The following is a 21046-nucleotide window of genomic DNA, read 5'->3' on the forward strand; positions in this document are numbered from 1 at the left end:
ATCTAAAATCAAACATTTGGACCCCCCCATCCCCACAGATATCCTTCATTTCCATTTGCCTCTGTAAAGTATGTACACAATCTAAACAGAAACAGAAAAAAGCATTAATCATGAACTCAGGGCCTAATTCACACCTGATCACTGTTGTGCGATTTCGCATGACAGGCGATTATCGAACAACTATGCATGCGTATGGATCGCAATGCACAGGCGCAAGGCAAAAAGAATGGTGCAAAGATTTCAATCGTTAGGCGTACGCAAGTTGATTGACAGGAAGAGGACGTTTGGGCGTGATAACTGGCCGTTTTCTGGGAGTGTCAGGGAAAACGCAGGCATTCCCAAGCGTTTTCTGGGAGGGTGTGTGACGTCAGCTCCGACCACGATCAGCCTGTTTAAATTGCACTGTAGGAGTAAGCCCTGGGCTACGCACAGACTGCACAGACTGGAAAAATCATTCGATGGTGAGTGAGTTGCGAATGGATTTGCAGATGTCCGCTGTCTGGCAGAGTTTTTTCGCAGCGTACGCATGCATTCGCACACTTGCATGGGACGGGTTTTCACTCTCTATGGATGGAGGCTATCTGATCGCAGACCTCTGCAAAAATGCAGAGGAGCAATCAGGTCTGAATTAGGCCCTCAGTTTGAAATGAATTACTTTCATTTACTTATGTCATAGAAACAAGCTACGAGGGGATTGGGACCATGAAGTTGGGGAGGAGGTGTGGCAGAGAGTGGCACAAAAAAATAAAATACTCCAAGCACAACCACAAATGTAAAACCTGGATGGGTAATAAAAACCAAAATCAACTTTTCTTGTTATTTTAGAGACAGGAATATAACTTCCTGAATGGGTTACACTTTTGCTGCCAATCCATGAGGTAATGTTATACAGTAATTCACATGGTTAAAAAAAATGCCTCCAGCCACAATTACAGTGTCCTAACCTAAAGTACAGGCTGACTTATATAAAAGACTTGGGGGCATAGTCATCATGAAAAAATTGTGCGAAGAAAATTTTTAGTTTTAAATTCTCATTGTATTCTCTAACAATTTTCCATGATTCATCATGGCCCCATTATAAAATTATATCTCCTGAAAGTCAGTTTTTCGGAAAGTGATAATTTTCCCCTCAGGCTTCCTGGCTGCAGAATGGAGCACTGCAGCCGCGGCTCCCCCTCCCCTGCCGAGACTGGTCTGTCTGCAGCCGCGGCCCCGTGCGCCGGCAACTTATTGCCGGGGCTGTCCGACTGAAGAGATTGTGCTGCAGCCGCGCTCCCGGCGCCAGGACATTATTAACTGGGGCTATCCTCTGTAGTCCAACCCCCCCGCCACCGGCACTTTATTACCGTTGCCTCCCAGCTGCAGAGATCGTGCTGCAGCCACTGCCCAACTCCCCCCTTCCCTGCTCTGTGAAGAGATTCGGGGGCTGTTCGGTTTGGCGAACAGTTTCACCTTCAATCTCCGAAAACAAAGTATTCTCGGAGTTTGATGAGCGTCACAATTTCTGTCCTCTGGGGGGTGTAGAAATTGTGCCAATTAAAGGATAATAATTATGCCCCTAACACTTATTTAATAAAATTACTTCTACATACAACAATGGCGATAAACTAGAGCAACCAGATACTTGCTTTTATTGTCTCACTAGCACTACACAGATCATTGGGCGTCGTTCATTGGCTGCTGTGGACAGTACAATTCTAAATGTGATGGCAGTAAACAAAGCTTATTAATAACATTTAAAGGTTTTTGGAATTATGAGACTAGAATATATTTTACATTGAGTTGTGACCACGGAGGGCGCCAATTTCTATATGCACTAAATATTTCCTATCAGTTCATCCAATAAAGGACAGTCAGCCTAATTTTGCCTGTAAAGACTGATAAAAGGAAACAATAGCTTGCTATCAGCCACATTACAGTGTAAATAATATATGTAATTTGTCAATGTATACAAACATTTACTTATATTTATATTTGTGCATGGTATTATTAGTACTTTCATATAACTTATATGTGTGCATTAGTGTGTCCTTTAAAGTTGTAACGTAGCTTGCCCCATATACCAAATCTGGGCACCCCCAGTTGTATGAGAGAGGGGGCAAGTATGCAAGCCATCCATAGCTCATTAATAAGACTCTGTTTAAAAGCCATTGGCAGACTGAGGGATCGGACTCCATGAGCACTGGCAGCAGCCATCTCTCTAGGTAAGACTCAAGGGGGTAAATTTACTAAGATAGGAGTTCTATTTAAGGTGGGATGTTGCCCATAGCAACCAATCAGATTTGGCTTCTCATTTATCTAGCACCTAGAAAATAATACTTGGAATCTATGGGCATGTTTGTAAGAAAGCACACCCCACCAAATCTAAATCTCTCTGCACGCTACATCTGCCCCTCCTGCAGTGCAACATGGTTTTGCCCAGTTGCTTGATTACTTACAAACATGAATCAGGCCCAATGGGGGTCATTCCGAGTTGATCGCTCGCTAGCAGTTTTTAGCAGCCGCCCACTGTGGAGTGTATTTTTGCTTTGCAGAAGTGCGAACGCCTGTGCAGCAGAGCGCCTGCAAAATCTTTTTGTGCAAAACAAGAGTAGCCCTGTAGTAACTCTTCGTGTACGTTGATTCTAACGACGGAGGGACGGCTTTTGACGTCACACACTCGCCCAGTGAACGCCCAGTCACGCCTACGTTTTTTCTGCCACGCCTGCTTTTTTCTAAGCACTCCCTGAAAACGGTCAGTTGACACCCAGAAACGCCCACTTCCTGTCAATCTTCTTGCGTTCAGCCGTGCGACTGGAATGTTCGTTACACTCTATGCAAACCCATGATGCTCATTGTATCCGTATGACGCGCCTGCACATTGCCGCGCATACGCATGCGCAGAAATTCAGATTTTTAGCCTGATCGCTGCGCTGCGAACAACGGCAGCTAGCGAACAACTCGGAATGAGCCCCGATGTTCCTAAATACATTGTTTATACAATACTACGCTGTACTAATGCAGACAGCTGGCATTCCAGATGTAGCATCAAGCCACAGATTAGGCAAGAGATGGGTCCACAACTAAGTAGGGAGCAGCTTACAGGGCCTGAGTCTTTCACCCATCGTTGCACAGGAAGTGGGTTTCCAGCTGTAACGGTGCAGGGCAGGGACACTGGATTTCCTTCCAGAACAGTCACCTCTGATGGGGCCGCAATCACCTGCGGGGCAACTAATAAACACAAACATAGCATCAGAAATCCCACCTTCACTTACAACGTCTTTCAAGACAAACTGCAGCACGCTACCAGCTCTGCACTCACCAAGTCCAGTGACCGTAAGCAGGATTTCCGCTTCTACCCAGCCAAATGGATTCCTGGCCTGGCACACATACACCCCTGTGTCCTCCGGACGGGCAACTTTCATTTAAACAAAGACATAGTTAATTCTATAATAATACATAAAAAGGAAATGTACATAAATGAAACTGTAGCTTAGCAGCCACTATTGGACTACAGGCCTAATTCAGACCTGATCGCAGCAGCAAATTTGTTAGCTAATGGGCAAAACCATGGGGGTCATTCCGAGTTGATCGTAGCTGTGCTAAATTTAGCACAGCTATGATCATTCACACTGACATGCGGGGGGACGCCCTGCACAGGGCTAGCCAGCCCCGCATGTCAGTGCCGCCACACCCCCCCCTCGCAGAAGTGCAAAGGCATCACACAACGGCGATGCCTTTGCACCTCAAGAGTAGCTCCCGGCCAGCGCAGCTTTAGCGTGCAGGCGCTGTGGCCCGTCCCCCGTTCGGTCCGGCCATGCCTGCGTTGGCCGGACCAAACCCACGAAACGGCGGGGAAACGCTGCCGTTCCGCCCCCTCCCGCCCAGCGATCGCCTCTGCCTGTCAATCAGGCAGAGGGGATCGCATCCCTGCTACGGCCTTCGGACGTCTGTCATGCGCCGGCGCACTAGGGCGCTGGAGCATGCGCCGCAGGGACCTGTTCACTCTGCTGCGTGAAAACGCAGCGAGCGAACGGGTCAGAATGACCCCCATGTGCACTGCAGGGGGGGCAGATATAACATGTGCAAAGAGAGTTAGATTTGGGTGGGGTGTGTTCAAACTGAAATTAAATTGCAGTGTAATAATAAAGCAGCCAGTATTTACCCTGCACAGAAACAAAATAACCCACCCAAATCTAACTCTCTCTGCACATGTTACATCTGCCCCCCTGCAGTACACATGGTTTTGCCCATTAGCTAACAAATTTGCTGCTGCGATCAGATCTGAATTAGGCCCAATAACCCCATTCACTGAGGGGGAGATGTATTAAACGCTGTAAAGAGGCAGATGATGAAGGTGTCCACAGCAATCGGCTTTTAGCAATCATTTCATAGAATGTACTTAATAAATCATATCTACAGGTTGATTGGTTGCTATGGGCAACTTCCCCACTTATACTCTTTAGAAGGCTTAATACATCACCTCCAATGCCTCCAAATCAAATGCTCAATAAAATTCCTCTTTTGGTGCCACCAATGCTCTTTAGTCCTTAGAGTAAGAGTAATTAAAGTAATTAAATTGCAATCAAGTACACTACTGTTGCATTATGTAAACACGTTGAGCATGACATGATGGGACATATAACCCTGTTCTCAGTCATGTCTGGTTTATAGTTAATTCAGAATATAGGCCAGGCCCTTTTCACTTACTTTTTACGTGAACTGTGTTTGACCCAAGACCATCGATGACCTCTGTTGTTCCAGATGGCACTACCGGACCTTCTTCTTGTCGGAACCAGGACACAGTTGGAGTGGGGTTCCCCTCTGCGCTGCAAATAAGCTTTGCGCTCTCCCCAACATCGACCTCCACATCCAGGGGGAAATCTATAAACTGAGGTGGGGCTGAAAATGATACAGAATAAATATACGTGTCACTGAACTCTGAGGCCATAGAGAGGAGAATACTCTTAGGACACATTAATCATAGAAGTACTAATACAGTAGCTGCCAATTACATATGTACTGATGTCACTTCCTCTTAAAAAAATATGTTCCGATGGGCCTATAAGATAAACAGGAGGCTGCCATAACAGACTTAGGGGGACATTTACTAAGCAGTGATAAAAGCGGAGAAGTGAGCCAGTGGAGAAGTTGCCCCATCAGCAGTTCTGTATCATTTTATAGTATGCAAATTATAGATGTTACTTCAGTGCTGATTGATTGCCATGGGCAACTTCTCCACTGGCTCACTTCTCCGCTCTTATCACTGCTTAGTAAATGTCCCCCATAAACCACTAGGCTAGGAGCTGGATTGTGTATATCAGCATTTATACCTATAGGATAGTTCAGGCTATATTTATGATAAGGTTACATAAGTCTTCCCTTGTTGAATTTCCCACCCCTCCTTCCCTTTGTTTAGCCTTAGAGTAAGTTTTTGTGACAGGAAAGAATGTCAGATCAGCTGCCTCGGGGGGTGGTCTTCAGTATGCCGACTGACGGGGTCCCGGCGCACAGTATACCGGCGCCGGAATCCCGACAGCCGGCATACCGACACTTATTCTCCCTCGTGGGGGTCCACGACCCCCCTGGAGGGAGAATAAAATAGCGCGCCACCATGCCCGTAGCGTGGCGAGCGCAGCGAGCCCGCAAGGGGCTCATTTGCGCTCGCCACACTGTCGGTAAGCCGGCGGTCGGCCTCCCGGCGCCGGTATGCTGGTTGCCGGGAGCCCGACCGCCGGCATACCATACTGAACCCGCCTCGGGAGCGGTAAAGTGCCTTTATGACCACAAAATATTAGGTATATTGAATTGATGTTGGCTTGATTCAGGGACGAACTGAGGCCGTTTTCGGCCCTGGCATTTATTGCACGCACACGTTCCGCTCATGTAAAAGGGAGCGCGGACACTGCTCACGGGGGCGTGCCCCGAGTCAGGATAATGGACTCCCCATCTTTCTTATGGAATAGGCACTTCAGGCGGAGGGGAAGGCAAAATAGAGAGCCGGAAGTTGCACTGCGCGCGGTCTTCCTGGCTCTCTGTGTGACCGGACCAGCCATTACACCATCGGCCCTTCTGGCATTTGCCAGAAGTGCCAGATGGGCAGTCCAGCCGTGGCTTGATCTGATAACAGGTTGTTCTTTCTTTGTCACCATAATGAATCAATAAGTCATTGAAATAAATAGCTGGCACTTTCTGCCTATTTATGTCTCCGAGTCTTTTAGGTAACATTATTGCTTTTTTTTTTTGTATTATTTTGATGATTATTATTATTATTATTATTATTATTATCACACGAGAGAAGGTTTACTGGGCATATTTATTATAATAGTGTGTGCTGTTACACATACTGTAGTATTATTGCCAGCCAACGCAATGCATTATGGGAGCTGTAGCTAAGCAATAGTTTAAGTGCTTGTCGTCTTACATGCTGTATAGCCAGTGGCCACATAATGAAATACAGAGGTGTCTTCCCAATCATCTGTCACTGTGCTTGCCCGGGCAAGAACACAATTATGCCCTTTTTAATATGACTTCAGCCATAATTAGTCAGTAAATCATCTGTCTGGAGCCCCGAGGGCAGGCTTGGCCTCGCTTGTTATAGGTAATATAAACCTGTGACGTACCTTAAAAAGAATCTTATCTTAAACAGTAACATATTTAATACATCACTATTTTTCTCAATATGAAAGAAACCACATTGGGGCTGATAAAAGTCCATTTATGGAGCGTATGTCGCGTATTTGCTTTCGCACTGTGCATGCTCCAGAGCCAAGTGTTACGGTCACGGAAGTACGGGCAACACAGAGCCACGTGCATCTCAGTTGCATATACTGTACACTTGTGACTGGTATGCATAGCTGTACTGGGGCATCTGAAAGTGGCTCTGCTCATACACGGCGTGATGACAGAATTGTGGGCTATTTGTGTAAATATGCCTTTTCCAGCAGGGATAGGTCTGGTGTTAGCGTGCACTGGCGCAGATCATCACGCACACGGGTAGGAGTGTTCTGGCTGTCGTGTGTAACCCTGCTTACAGGCTGATGTGAGTGTTTTGTTCCCGGTGCACAATGCAGAAGCACCACAGCAGACTTGACAGTGGGCCTAATTCTGAGTTAATCGCAGCAGCAAATTTGTTAGCAGTTGGGCAAAACCATGGGGGTAATTCCAAGTTGATCGCAGCAGGAATTTTGTTAGCAGTTGGGCAAAACCATGTGCACTGCAGGGGAGGCAGATATAACATGTGCAGAGAGAGTTAGATTTGGGTGGGTTATTTTGTTTCTGTGCAGGGTAAATACTGGCTGCTTTATTTTTACACTGCAATTTAGATTGCAGATTGAACTCACCACACCCAAATCTAACTCTCTCTGCACATGTCATATCTGCCTCCCCTGCAGTGCACATGGTTTTGCCCAACTGCTAAAAAATTTCCTGCTGTGATCAACTTGGAATTACCCCCCATGTGCACTGCAGGGGGGACAGATTATGATATAACATGTGCAGAGAGAGTTAGATTTGGGTGTGGTGAGTTCAAACTGAAATCTAAATTCCAGTGTAAAAATAAAGCAGCCAGTATTTACCCTGCACAGAAATGATACAAACCACCCAAATCTAACTCTCTCTGCAAATGTTATATCTGCCTCCCCTGCAGTGCACATGGTTTCAGAGGCGTAGCTAGGGTTTTCGGAGCCCAGGGCAAGATGGAAAAAGGCGCCCCCCCCAAAAAAAAAAAAAAAAAAAAAACACTAAAAAATAAGAATTTACTTACCGATAATTCTATTTCTCGTAGTCCGTAGTGGATGCTGGGAACTCCGTAAGGACCATGGGGAATAGCGGCTCCGCAGGAGACTGGGCACATCTAAAGAAAGCTTTAGGACTATCTGGTGTGCACTGGCTCCTCCCCCCATGACCCTCCTCCAAGCCTCAGTTAGGATACTGTGCCCGGACGAGCGTACACAATAAGGAAGGATTTTGAATCCCGGGTAAGACTCATACCAGCCACACCAATCACACCGTATAACTTGTGATCTGAACCCAGTTAACAGTATGATAACAGATGAGCCTCTAAAAAAAGATGGCTCACTACAACAATAACCCGATTTAGTTAACAATAACTATATACAAGTATTGCAGACAATCCGCACTTGGGATGGGCGCTAGAGATGAGCGCCTGAAATTTTTCGGGTTTTGTGTTTTGGTTTTGGGTTCGGTTCCGCGGCCGTGTTTTGGGTTCGACCGCGTTTTGGCAAAACCTCACCGAATTTTTTTTGTCGGATTCGGGTGTGTTTTGGATTCGGGTGTTTTTTTCAAAAAACCCTAAAAAACAGCTTAAATCATAGAATTTGGGGGTCATTTTGATCCCATATTATTATTAACCTCAAAAACCATAATTTCCACTCATTTTCAGTCTATTCTGAATACCTCACACCTCACAATATTATTTTTAGTCCTAAAATTTGCACCGAGGTCGCTGGATGACTAAGCTAAGCGACCCTAGTGGCCGACACAAACACCTGGCCCATCTAGGAGTGGCACTGCAGTGTCACGCAGGATGGCCCTTCCAAAAAACCCTCCCCAAACAGCACATGACGCAAAGAAAAAGAAAAGAAAAAAGAGGTGCAAGATGGAATTGTCCTTGGGCCCTCCCACCCACCCTTATGTTGTATAAACAGGACATGCACACTTTAACCAACCCATCATTTCAGTGACAGGGTCTGCCACACGACTGTGACTGATATGACGGGTTGGTTTGGACCCCCACCAAAAAAGAAGCAATTAATCTCTCCTTGCACAAACTGGCTCTACAGAGGCAAGATGTCCACCTCATCATCATCATCCTCCGATATATCACCGTGTACATCCCCCTCCTCACAGATTATCAATTCGTCCCCACTGGAATCCACCATCTCAGCTCCCTGTGTACTTTGTGGAGGCAATTGCTGCTGGTCAATGTCTCCGCGGAGGAATTGATTATAATTCATTTTAATGAACATCATCTTCTCCACATTTTCTGGATATAACCTCGTACGCCGATTGCTGACAAGGTGAGCGGCGGCACTAAACACTCTTTCGGAGTACACACTTGTGGGAGGGCAACTTAGGTAGAATAAAGCCAGTTTGTGCAAGGGCCTCCAAATTGCCTCTTTTTCCTGCCAGTATAAGTACGGACTGTGTGACGTGCCTACTTGGATGCGGTCACTCATATAATCCTCCACCATTCTTTCAATGTTGAGAGAATCATATGCAGTGACAGTAGACGACATGTCCGTAATCGTTGTCAGGTCCAGTGCCGTTTCTTGCGGCGGGCGAGCCGTGCAACTGCACGGGGCGCCCGCCGCGGCACTTTACGGGTCTCAGATTCCCCCCTCCTCCCTTTTCCCGAGTACTCCTGCTCGGGGGGTGGAGTTTCGCGGTATGACGCGGTTGCGTCATGACGTCACGACGCAACAGCGTCAATCCGTGAAACTCCGCCCCCGAAGCAGGAGTACTCAGGAAAAGGGAGGAGGGGGAGCCAAGCAAGCTGTTAAGAGGAGGCGCCGGCGGCCGGCGCGAGGAGCGGGGAGATCTTCACATGTAAGTTGTTCATCTCTCCCCCCCCCCCTCCCTCTCCCTTCCCCCCCCCCCCACTTGACACTTACCTGCCGTACTGTGTAAAATAGGGACACTTTCCTGCCTTACTGTGTAAAATAGGGACACTTTCCTGCCTTACTGTGTAAAATAGGGACACTTTCCTGCCTTACTGTGTAAAATAGGGACACTTTCCTGCCTTACTGTGTAAAATAGGGACACTTTCCTGCCTTACTGTGTAAAATAGGGACACTTTCCTGCCTTACTGTGTAAAATAGGGACACTTGCCTGCCGCAATGTGTAAAATGGGGACATGTGCCTGCCGCAATGTGTAAAATGGGGACACTTGCCTGCCGCAATGTGTAAAATGGGGGCACGTGCCTGTCGCAATGTGTAAAATGGGGGCACGTGCCTGTCGCAATGTGTAAAATGGGGGCATGTGCCTGCCGCAATGTGTAAAATGGGGTCGCGTGCCTGCTGTAATGTGTAAAATGAGGACTTTTTTTTTTTTAATCCTGTGGTGGCTGGGATGATGAGATCAGATGAGGACACGCCCACCTTAATGAGGCTACACACCCTTCTCGGCATGCTTTTCCTCTTTATATCTATGGGGGGGGGCGCATTTTTTTTTTTATGTGAATGGGGGGGGGGGGGGCGCATTTTTAAATCTCGCACTGGGAGCCAAATTGGTTAGAAACAGCCCTGGTCAGGTCCTTCAGTCCGGACCAGATGTCAGCATCAGCAGTCGCTCCAGACTGCCCTGCATCACCGCCAGCGGGTGGGCTCGGAATTCTGAGCCTTTTCCTCGCACCCCCAGTTGCGGGAGAATGTGAAGGAGGAGATGTTGACAGGTCGCGTTCCGCTTGACTTGACAATTTTGTCACCAGCAGGTCTTTGCACCCCAGCAGACTTGTGTCTGCCGGAAAGAGAGATCCAAGGTAGGTTTTAAATCTAGGATCGAGCACGGTGGCCAAAATGTAGTGCTCTGATTTCAACAGATTGACCACCCGTGAATCCTTGTTAAGCGAATTAAGGGCTGCATCCACAAGTCCCACATGCCTAGCGGAATCGCTCCCTTTTAGCTCCTTCTTCAATGCCTCCAGCTTCTTCTGCAAAAGCCTGATGAGGGGAATGACCTGACTCAGGCTGGCAGTGTCTGAACTGACTTCACGTGTGGCAAGTTCAAAGGGCATCAGAACCTTGCACAACGTTGAAATCATTCTCCACTGCACTTGAGACAGGTGCATTCCACCTCCTATATCGTGCTCAATTGTATAGGCTTGAATGGCCTTTTGCTGCTCCTCCAACCTCTGAAGCATATAGAGGGTTGAATTCCACCTCGTTACCACTTCTTGCTTCAGATGATGGCAGGGCAGGTTCAGTAGTTTTTGGTGGTGCTCCAGTCTTCTGTACGTGGTGCCTGTACGCCGAAAGTGTCCCGCAATTCTTCTGGCCACCGACAGCATCTCTTGCACGCCCCTGTCGTTTTTTAAAAAATTCTGCACCACCAAATTCAAGGTATGTGCAAAACATGGGACGTGCTGGAATTTGCCCATATTTAATGCACACACAATATTGCTGGCGTTGTCCGATGCCACAAATCCACAGGAGAGTCCAATTGGGGTAAGCCATTCTGCGATGATCTTCCTCAGTTGCCGTAAGAGGATTTCAGCTGTGTGCGTATTCTGGAAAGCGGTGATACAAAGCGTAGCCTGCCTAGGAAAGAGTTGGCATTTGCGAGATGCTGCTACTGGTGCCGCCGCTGCTGTTCTTGCGGCGGGAGTCCATACATCTACCCAGTGGGCTGTCACAGTCATATAGTCCTGACCCTGCCCTGCTCCACTTGTCCACATGTCCGTGGTTAAGTGGACATTGGGTACAACTGCATTTTTTAGGACACTGGTGAGTCTTTTTCTGACGTCCGTGTACATTCTCGGTATCGCCTGCCTACAGAAGTGGAACCTAGATGGTATTTGGTAACGGGGGCACACTGCCTCAATAAATTGTCTAGTTCCCTGTGAACTAACGGCGGATACCGGACGCACGTCTAACACCAACATAGTTGTCAAGGACTCAGTTATCCGCTTTGCAACAGGATGACTGCTGTGATATTTCATCTTCCTCGCAAAGGACTGTTGGACAGTCAATTGCTTACTGGAAGTAGTACAAGTGGGCTTACGACTTCCCCTCTGGGATGACCATTGACTCCCAGCAGCAACAACAGCAGCGCCAGCAGCAGTAGGCGTTACACGCAAGGATGCATCGGAGGAATCCCAGGCAGGAGAGGACTCGTCAGAATTGCCAGTGACATGGCCTGCAGGACTATTGGCATTCCTGGGGAAGGAGGAAATTGACACTGAGGGAGTTGGTGGGGTGGTTTGCGTGAGCTTGGTTACAAGAGGAAGGGATTTACTGGTCAGTGGACTGCTTCCGCTGTCGGCCCAAGTTTTTGAACTTGTCACTGACTTATTATGAATGCGCTGCAGGTGACGTATAAGGGAGGATGTTCCGAGGTGGTTAACGTCCTTACCCCTACTTATTACAGCTTGACAAAGGGAACACACGGCTTGACACCTGTTGTCCGCATTTCTGGTGAAATACTTCCACACCGAAGAGCTGATTTTTTTGGTATTTTCACCAGGCATGTCAACGGCCCTATTCCTCCCACGGACAACAGGTGTCTCCCCGGGTGCCTGACTTAAACAAACCACCTCACCATCAGAATCCTCCTGGTCAATTTCCTCCACAGCGCCAGCAACACCCATATCCTCCTCATCCTGGTGTACTTCAACACTGACATCTTCAATCTGACTATCAGGAACTGGACTGCGGGTGCTCCTTCCAGCACTTGCAGGGGGCGTGCAAATGGTGGAAGGCGCATGCTCTTCACGTCCAGTGTTGGGAAGGTCAGGCATCGCAACCGACACAATTGGACTCTCCTTGTGGATTTGGGATTTCGAAGAACGCACAGTTCTTTGCGGTGCTACTGCTTTTGCCAGCTTGAGTCTTTTCATTTTTCTAGCGAGAGGCTGAGTGCCTCCATCCTCATGTGAAGCTGAACCACTAGCCATGAACATAGGCCAGGGCCTCAGCCGTTCCTTGCCACTCCGTGTGGTAAATGGCATATTGGCAAGTTTACGCTTCTCCTCCGACAATTTTATTTTAGGTTTTGGAGTCCTTTTTTTACTGATATTTGGTGTTTTGGATTTGACATGCTCTGTACTATGACATTGGGCATCGGCCTTGGCAGACGACGTTGCTGGCATTTCATCGTCTCGGCCATGACTAGTGGCAGCAGCTTCAGCACGAGGTGGAAGTGGATCTTGATCTTTCCCTAATTTTGGAACCTCAACATTTTTGTTCTCCATATTTTAATAGGCACAACTAAAAGGCACCTCAGGTAAACAATGGAGATGGATGGATACTAGTATACAATTATGGATGGACTGCCGAGTGCCGACACAGAGGTAGCTACAGCCGTGGACTACCGTACTGTACTGTGTCTGCTGCTAATATAGACTGGTTGATAAAGAGATGTAGTAGTAGTATGTATGTATAAAGAAGAAAGAAAAAAAAACCACGGGTAGGTGGTATACAATTATGGACGGACTGCCGAGTGCCGACACAGAGGTAGCTACAGCCGTGGACTACCGTACTGTACTGTGTCTGCTGCTAATATAGACTGGTTGATAAAGAGATGTAGTAGTAGTATGTATGTATAAAGAAGAAAGAAAAAAAAACCACGGGTAGGTGGTATACAATTATGGACGGACTGCCCAGTGCCGACACAGAGGTAGCTACAGCCGTGGACTACCGTACTGTACTGTGTCTGCTGCTAATATAGACTGGTTGATAAAGAGATGTAGTAGTAGTATGTATGTATAAAGAAGAAAAAAAAACCACGGGTAGGTGGTATACAATTATGGACGGACTGCCGAGTGCCGACACAGAGGTAGCTACAGCCGTGGACTACCGTACTGTACTGTGTCTGCTGCTAATATAGACTGGTTGATAAAGAGATGTAGTAGTAGTATGTATGTATAAAGAAGAAAGAAAAAAAAAACACGGGTAGGTGGTATACAATTATGGACGGACTGCCCAGTGCCGACACAGAGGTAGCTACAGCCGTGGACTACCGTACTGTACTGTGTCTGCTGCTAATATAGACTGGTTGATAAAGAGATGTAGTAGTAGTATGTATGTATAAAGAAGAAAGAAAAAAAAACCACGGGTAGGTGGTATACAATTATGGACGGACTGCCCAGTGCCGACACAGAGGTAGCTACAGCCGTGGACTACCGTACTGTACTGTGTCTGCTGCTAATATAGACTGGTTGATAAAGAGATGTAGTAGTAGTAGTATGTATGTATAAAGAAGAAAGAAAAAAAAACCACGGGTAGGTGGTATACAATTATGGACGGACTGCCCAGTGCCGACACAGAGGTAGCTACAGCCGTGGACTACCGTACTGTACTGTGTCTGCTGCTAATATAGACTGGTTGATAAAGAGATGTAGTAGTAGTATGTATGTATAAAGAAGAAAGAAAAAAAAACCACGGGTAGGTGGTATACAATTATGGACGGACTGCCCAGTGCCGACACAGAGGTAGCTACAGCCGTGGACTACCGTACTGTACTGTGTCTGCTGCTAATATAGACTGGTTGATAAAGAGATGTAGTAGTAGTAGTATGTATGTATAAAGAAGAAAGAAAAAAAAACCACGGGTAGGTGGTATACAATTATGGACGGACTGCCCAGTGCCGACACAGAGGTAGCTACAGCCGTGGACTACCGTACTGTACTGTGTCTGCTGCTAATATAGACTGGTTGATAAAGAGATGTAGTAGTAGTATGTATGTATAAAGAAGAAAGAAAAAAAAACCACGGGTAGGTGGTATACAATTATGGACGGACTGCCCAGTGCCGACACAGAGGTAGCTACAGCCGTGGACTACCGTACTGTACTGTGTCTGCTGCTAATATAGACTGGTTGATAAAGAGATGTAGTAGTAGTAGTATGTATGTATAAAGAAGAAAGAAAAAAAAACCACGGGTAGGTGGTATACAATTATGGACGGACTGCCGAGTGCCGACACAGAGGTAGCTACAGCCGTGGACTACCGTACTGTACTGTGTCTGCTGCTAATATAGACTGGTTGATAAAGAGATGTAGTAGTAGTATGTATGTATAAAGAAGAAAGAAAAAAAAACCACGGGTAGGTGGTATACAATTATGGACGGACTGCCGAGTGCCGACACAGAGGTAGCTACAGCCGTGAACTACCGTACTGTGTCTGCTGCGACTGGATGATAAATAATGATATAAAAAATATATATATATCACTACTGCAGCCGGACAGGTATATATTATATAATGACGGACCTGCTGGACACTGTCTGTCAGCAGAATGAGTTTTTTATAGAATAAAAAAAAAAACACCACACAAGTGAAGTCACACGACGAGTGTTTAACTTTTTCAGGCAATCACAATATAGTATACTATACTACTAACTATACTGGTGGTCAGGTCACTGGTCAGTCACACTGGCAGTGGCACTCCTGCAGCAAAAGTGTGCACTGTTTAATTTTAATAATAATATGTACTCCTGGCTCCTGCTATAACCTATAACTGGCACTGCAGTGCTCCCCAGTCTCCCCCACAATTATAAGATGTGTGAGCTGAGCACAGTCAGATATATACATAGATGATGCAGCACACTGGGCTGAGCAGTGCACACAGATATGGTATGTGACTGAGTCACTGTGTATCGTTTTTTTCAGGCAGAGAACGGATATATTAAATAAAACTGCACTGTCTGGTGGTCACTGTGGTCAGTCACTAGTAAACTCTGCACTCTCTACAGTTCTACAGTACTCCTAAGCTCCAGTAAATCAGGTCAATCTCTCTCTCTCTCTCTTCTAATCTAAATGGAGAGGACGCCAGCCACGTCCTCTCCCTATCAATCTCAATGCACGTGTGAAAATGGCGGCGACGCGCGGCTCCTTATATAGAATCCGAGTCTCGCGAGAATCCGACAGCGTCATGATGACGTTCGGGCACTCGGGTTAACCGAGCAAGGCGGGAAGATCCGAGTCGCTCGGACCCGTGAAAAAAAACATGAAGTTCGTGCGGGTTCGGATTCAGAGAAACCGAACCCGCTCATCTCTAATGGGCGCCCAGCATCCACTACGGACTACGAGAAATAGAATTATCGGTAAGTAAATTCTTATTTTCTCTGACGTCCTAGTGGATGCTGGGAACTCCGTAAGGACCATGGGGATTATACCAAAGCTCCCAAACGGGCGGGAGAGTGCGGATGACTCTGCAGCACCGAATGAGAGAACTCCAGGTCCTCCTCAGCCAGGGTATCAAATTTGTAGAAATTAGCAAACGTGTTTTGCCCCTGACCAAGTAGCTGCTCGGCAAAGTTGTAAAGCCGAGACCCCTCGGGCAGCCGCCCAAGATGAGCCCACCTTCCTTGTGGAACGGGCTTTTACAGATTTTGGTTGTGGCAGGCCTGCCACAGAATGTGCAAGCTGAATTGTACTACAAATCCAACGAGCAATAGTCTGCTTAAAAGCAGGAGCACCCAGCTTGTTGGGTGCATGCAGGATAAACAGCGAGTCAGATATTCTGACTCCAGCCGTCCTGGAAACATATATTTTCAGGGCCCTGACTACGTCCAGCAACTTGGAGTCCTCCAAGTCCCTAGTAGCCGCAGGTACCACAATAGGTTGGTTCACATGAAAACTGCGACCGCCTTAGGAAAGAATTGGGAACGAGTCCTCAATTCCGCCTTATCCATATAAAATACAGATAAGAGCTTTGATAAAGCCGCCAATTCTGATACACGCCTGGTCGACGCCAAGGCCCACAGCATGAACACTTTTCACGTGAGGTATTATAGCTCCACGGATTGAAGTGGCTCAACTCAATGCGACTTCAGGAAATCCAACACTACGTTGAGATCCCACGGTGCCACTGGAGGCACAAACGGGGGGCTGACTATGCAGCACTCCCTTAACAAAAATCTGAACTTCAGGCAGTGAAGCCAGTTCTATTTTGGAAGAAAATCGATAGAGCCGAAATCAGGACCTTAATGGAACCCAATTTTAGGCCCATAGTCACCTCTGACTTGTAGGAAGTGCAAAAATTGACCTAGCTGAAATTCCTCCTTTGGGGCCGTACTGGCCTCACAGCACGCAACATATTTCCGCCATATGCGGTGATAATGGTTTGCGTTCACTTCTTTCCCAGCTTTAAATAGCGTAGGGATAACTTCCTCCGGAATGCCTTTTTCCTTCAGGATCCGGCGTTCAACCGCCATGCCGTCAAATGCAGCCGCGGTAAGTCTTGGAACAGACAGGGCCCCTGCTGCAGCAGGTCCTGTCTGAGCTGCAGAGGCCATGGGTCCTCTGAGATCATTTCTTGGAGTTCTGGGTACCAAGCTCTTCTTGGCCCCCCGGAACAATGAGTATAGTTCTTATTCCTCTCCTTCTTATTATTCTCATTACCCTGGGTATGAGAGGCAGAGAAGGGAACACATACACCGACTGGTACACCCACGGTGTTACCAGAGCGTCCACAGCTATCGCCTGAGGGTCCCTTGACCTGGCGCAATATCTTTGTAGCTTTTTGTTGAGGCGGGACGCCCTCCTGTCCACCTGTGGCCTTTCCCCACGGTGTACAATCATTTGGAAAACTTCTGGATGAAGTCCCCACTCTCCCGGGTGGAGGTTATCTGCTTCTCAGTTGTCCACTCCAGGAATGAACACTGCTGACAGTGCTAACACATGATTTTTCGCCCATCGGCGAATCCTTGTGGCTTCTGCCATCGCCATCCTGCTTCTTGTGCCGCCCTGTCGGTTTACATGAGCGACCGCCGTGATGTTGTCTGACTGGATCAGCACCGGCCGGTGTTGAAGCAGGGGTCTAGCCTGACTTAGGGCATTGTAAATGGCCCATAGTTCCAGAACATTTATGTGTAGGGAAGTCTCCTGACTTTTCCATAGGCCTTGGAAGTTCCTTCCCTGTGTGACTGCCCCTGCAGTCACCACCACAGCGACACCCTGGCCCTTGGAGACAGGGTTATCCGCCGATGCATCTGAGGATGCGACCCGGACCACTTGTCCAACAGATCCCTTGCATGGGAATTGACGAATGGAAATTCTTCGTAAGAAGCTACCATCTTTTTCAAGGCTCGCGTGCATTGATGCACCGATACCTGTATTTGTATTAGGAGGTCTCCGTCTAGAGACGCCAACTCCTTGGACTTCTCCTCCGGGAGAAACCCATTTTAACCTGTTCTGTGTCCAGAACCATATCCAGGAACAGTAGACGCGTCGTAGGAACCAGCTGCGACTTTGGAATATTCAGAATCCAGCCGTGCTGTTGTAGCATTTCCCGAGATAGTGCTACTCCGACGAACAACTGCTCCCTGGACCTCGCCTTTATAAGGAGATCGTCCAAGTACGGGATAAGTACTTCGGCCATTGAAGGGTTAAACATGCTATATGAATTGTTATGTGTTTGAATAGACACGTACGCACTCTCTACAAGATGCCTTTGTCTGTTCAATATAATATAAGGCTTGTGTGTGTCTTATCTTCAAGGACAATTACATACTAGATCAAAACTGTTACTTCTGTGTGTTACTAAAATATCCCGCATGTAATGTCGTATGCTACTTCTATTTATCCAATCATATGCTTGCACATATTGTATACACCCATGTTTCTCTTCTATATAGTACGCTGTAATTTATTAAATAAACAGAGTGATTCTTAACTACATGGTGTCGTGTATTATCTGTAACGTTAAGGATTGCTCTCACTGACGTCAGTGGCCATCACATCGAGGTAATCAAAGAGAGGTAGGGATCCTTTCAACTGGGAGCTCTATGTCCGGGATTCAGTGATCGTCCCTGAATGGTAAAAATAGAGAATTTATTGTCTATCTTTGCCATACAGGATTGCGGTCATACACTGAAGCTGAATCCGTGTCAGTGTTCCGGGAACACGTGACAAGGTAATATTTAAGTCCGGGACTTAATATTACGAAGTTTTATGTAAAAACATAAAACAGGTATCAGGGATACCATAGAATCTTTAATGTCTGGGACTTAAAGATACGTCTGAGAAAGGACCAGGAGTCCAAGCGCAATTCTCCAAAGACGTTAGTATCTGGGATACTTAAAAAAATATATAGACCTGGGGTCTATACATAACGTAGATTATACCTCGATCTGATCGTCTATATATATATTCTTGTATGTTGTAGTGAGATAAGTTCTTATATTTGGTTCAGACGGCTGGTAAGTTTTCGTCTGCCAGATATCTTTACTCAAAACTCTTTTCTTGCTTCCTGTTTAAAACGCTGTATTTTTCTGACATCTTGTACGAATGGTAAGCGTACCCGTCAAAAGATTTCATGTTCTCATTATACAGATAATATTGTGATATTGTCAATGACTAATTAACTGGTGTTAGCTAATGCATGCATAGAAAGTTTTTAAATTGCATTTTTTGTTGTGAAATTGCATAGAACGTATTTTTGTTGTGAAATTGCATAGAATGTTTTTTTTGTAAACTGCATTTTTGTTGTGATATTGCATAGACAGTTGTTATAAGTTGTTGTAGAAATTGCGTAGAAAGCTGGTGTAGATTGTATTCTTTACTATGGGAGGGGGTCAGAGTAAGACAGTCATTTATCCTCCACCTTTACCAGGAGAGACATGTAAGGAGTATGTAGCCCGTAACTCCACCACAGATTATTATCTAGTTAACCCTTGGGTAGATAACTTAGCGGGGTGGACAGAGAAAGTTGGCAGCCCCAGCCCATTCCCCCGTGATGGTATTAATTATCCATTTTATATGGACATGATCAAAGGGCTTTGTCTGGGAGACAAGGAAGCCTGGCCGTGGTATGATCATGACCCACAATGGGACATGACATATATGCGCGCTGGAGGAGAGCAATGGCTCACGATAGCACCTCATTGGTATGACAAAAATATCAAGCAGAAACAGCGTAGAATAAAATCTGTAACTTCCCGACTACACAAAGCTGAGGAATTTAGAAGCAACAAGTTTCTGAAAAACTCTTCTCCTCCGCCCTACAGTCCCCTATACCCCTCCTTAAAAGACACAGATCTTTTAGCTGCAGTTGCTTTGTCACGAATGCCGATGCAAAGGGGAGGGGGAGGAGGGGAAGGGGAAGGAGAAGGAGGCTCAGTTGCTTTGTCACGAATGCCGATGCAAAGGGGAGGGGGAGGAGGGGAAGGGGAAGGAGAAGGAGGCTCAGGAGGAATAGCCCCCCCTGACAGTACCCTCCACATAGACGTAACCACCCCCGCCCCTAGTGCCCCTACTCCTAACAGACAAACCGTCTCCCGCCGCAACGCTGACTTAACTATTGCTGCTACTGACAACCCTCTCACCCCCTCCACAACGCGATCCGGCACTGGTTTCCTCGGTGTCGCCACCCACCTGCCCTTCATGACAGTAGGGGATCAGTTGTTAAAGAAACCCATTGAAATAGAGGATTTAGACAGAATTGTTAAGAACTGTCCCAAACCCACTGTTGCACCTGACGGCTGCATAGCTTACTTGAAAAAGGCTTGCACAGGACGCAGCTATACTCAAGAAGATATGAAGCTGATCATAGATGGGGTTATAGACCATTACAACGGGTGGGATTGGAAAAAGATTCCCACCATAAACACTCCTACCACCCTTAACGATGCCGTTCGCTACCCTCTCAATACTGGGGACGGTGTAACGGAGATGTGGAAGGAAATTGAGACCCATATGAAAGAGATTTTTAAAACCCGGGCTTCTCTTCCCATTGCCGTAGCATGTAAACAAAAGCCCACTGAAACTGTCACTGAGTTCTGGAAGAGGTTTAAAAAGTGTTGGTCTGAAGATGCAGGTCTCACTCTTGTAGATACAGACCATTTACTAATTTCTACCTTTGTAAATAACTTGTTGCCATCTGTTATGGTCCCAGTTAAGCAAGGTGTTTCTTCCTGGACCTCTGATAATATTAAGGAATTTGAAAAGCACTTATATGAAAAGGAAGCTGCAGGATGCTTTGATGTTAAAAAACCCTTGCAGAATGCCCCAACTCATAACTACCAAAATCAGAGAGGTCGGGGAGATAGACGCCAGCAGCACTCCACTGGCCCACCCCGTAATCCAGCCCGATATCAAAACCCACAAGCCAGGCCACCCCACCCCCCTGACTCTGCCAGCAGGAAACAAACCTCCTGCTTCAACTGTGGAAGGGACGATCACTGGGCAAGGGATTGCCCTTGTCCCTCACAAAACCACCGACAGCCCCAAGCTCCGGCTCCCTCCCGGGATCATCCCCGACAGTCACACAACAACCCCTTTCAGGATCATGTCCGATTCCGGGTTGACTGGCAGGATCCCTCCCTCTGACGGGGCCCGGAGGAGGGTATCCCAGCCTTTGCCCAGCTCACCAGACACTGGAAGGACC

At 46.9% G+C, this 21046-nt stretch overlaps 1 protein-coding gene across 1 annotated transcript in view; it reads right to left on the reverse strand.

The window, feature by feature from the left end:
• HMCN2 (hemicentin 2) overlaps window positions 1-21046 on the reverse strand; it is a 491624-nt gene that overhangs the window by 278741 nt on the left and 191837 nt on the right. Inside the window, exons 16-18 of the mRNA XM_063936681.1 lie at window positions 4690-4881; window positions 3302-3397; window positions 3083-3210 (exon numbers count right to left, since the gene is read on the reverse strand). Coding sequence (XP_063792751.1) covers window positions 3083-3210; window positions 3302-3397; window positions 4690-4881 — 416 coding nt within the window. The remainder of the gene's footprint in view (window positions 1-3082; window positions 3211-3301; window positions 3398-4689; window positions 4882-21046) is intronic.

This window comes from Pseudophryne corroboree, chromosome 8 (genome assembly GCF_028390025.1).
Source record: "Pseudophryne corroboree isolate aPseCor3 chromosome 8, aPseCor3.hap2, whole genome shotgun sequence".
NCBI lineage: Eukaryota > Metazoa > Chordata > Amphibia > Anura > Myobatrachidae > Pseudophryne > Pseudophryne corroboree.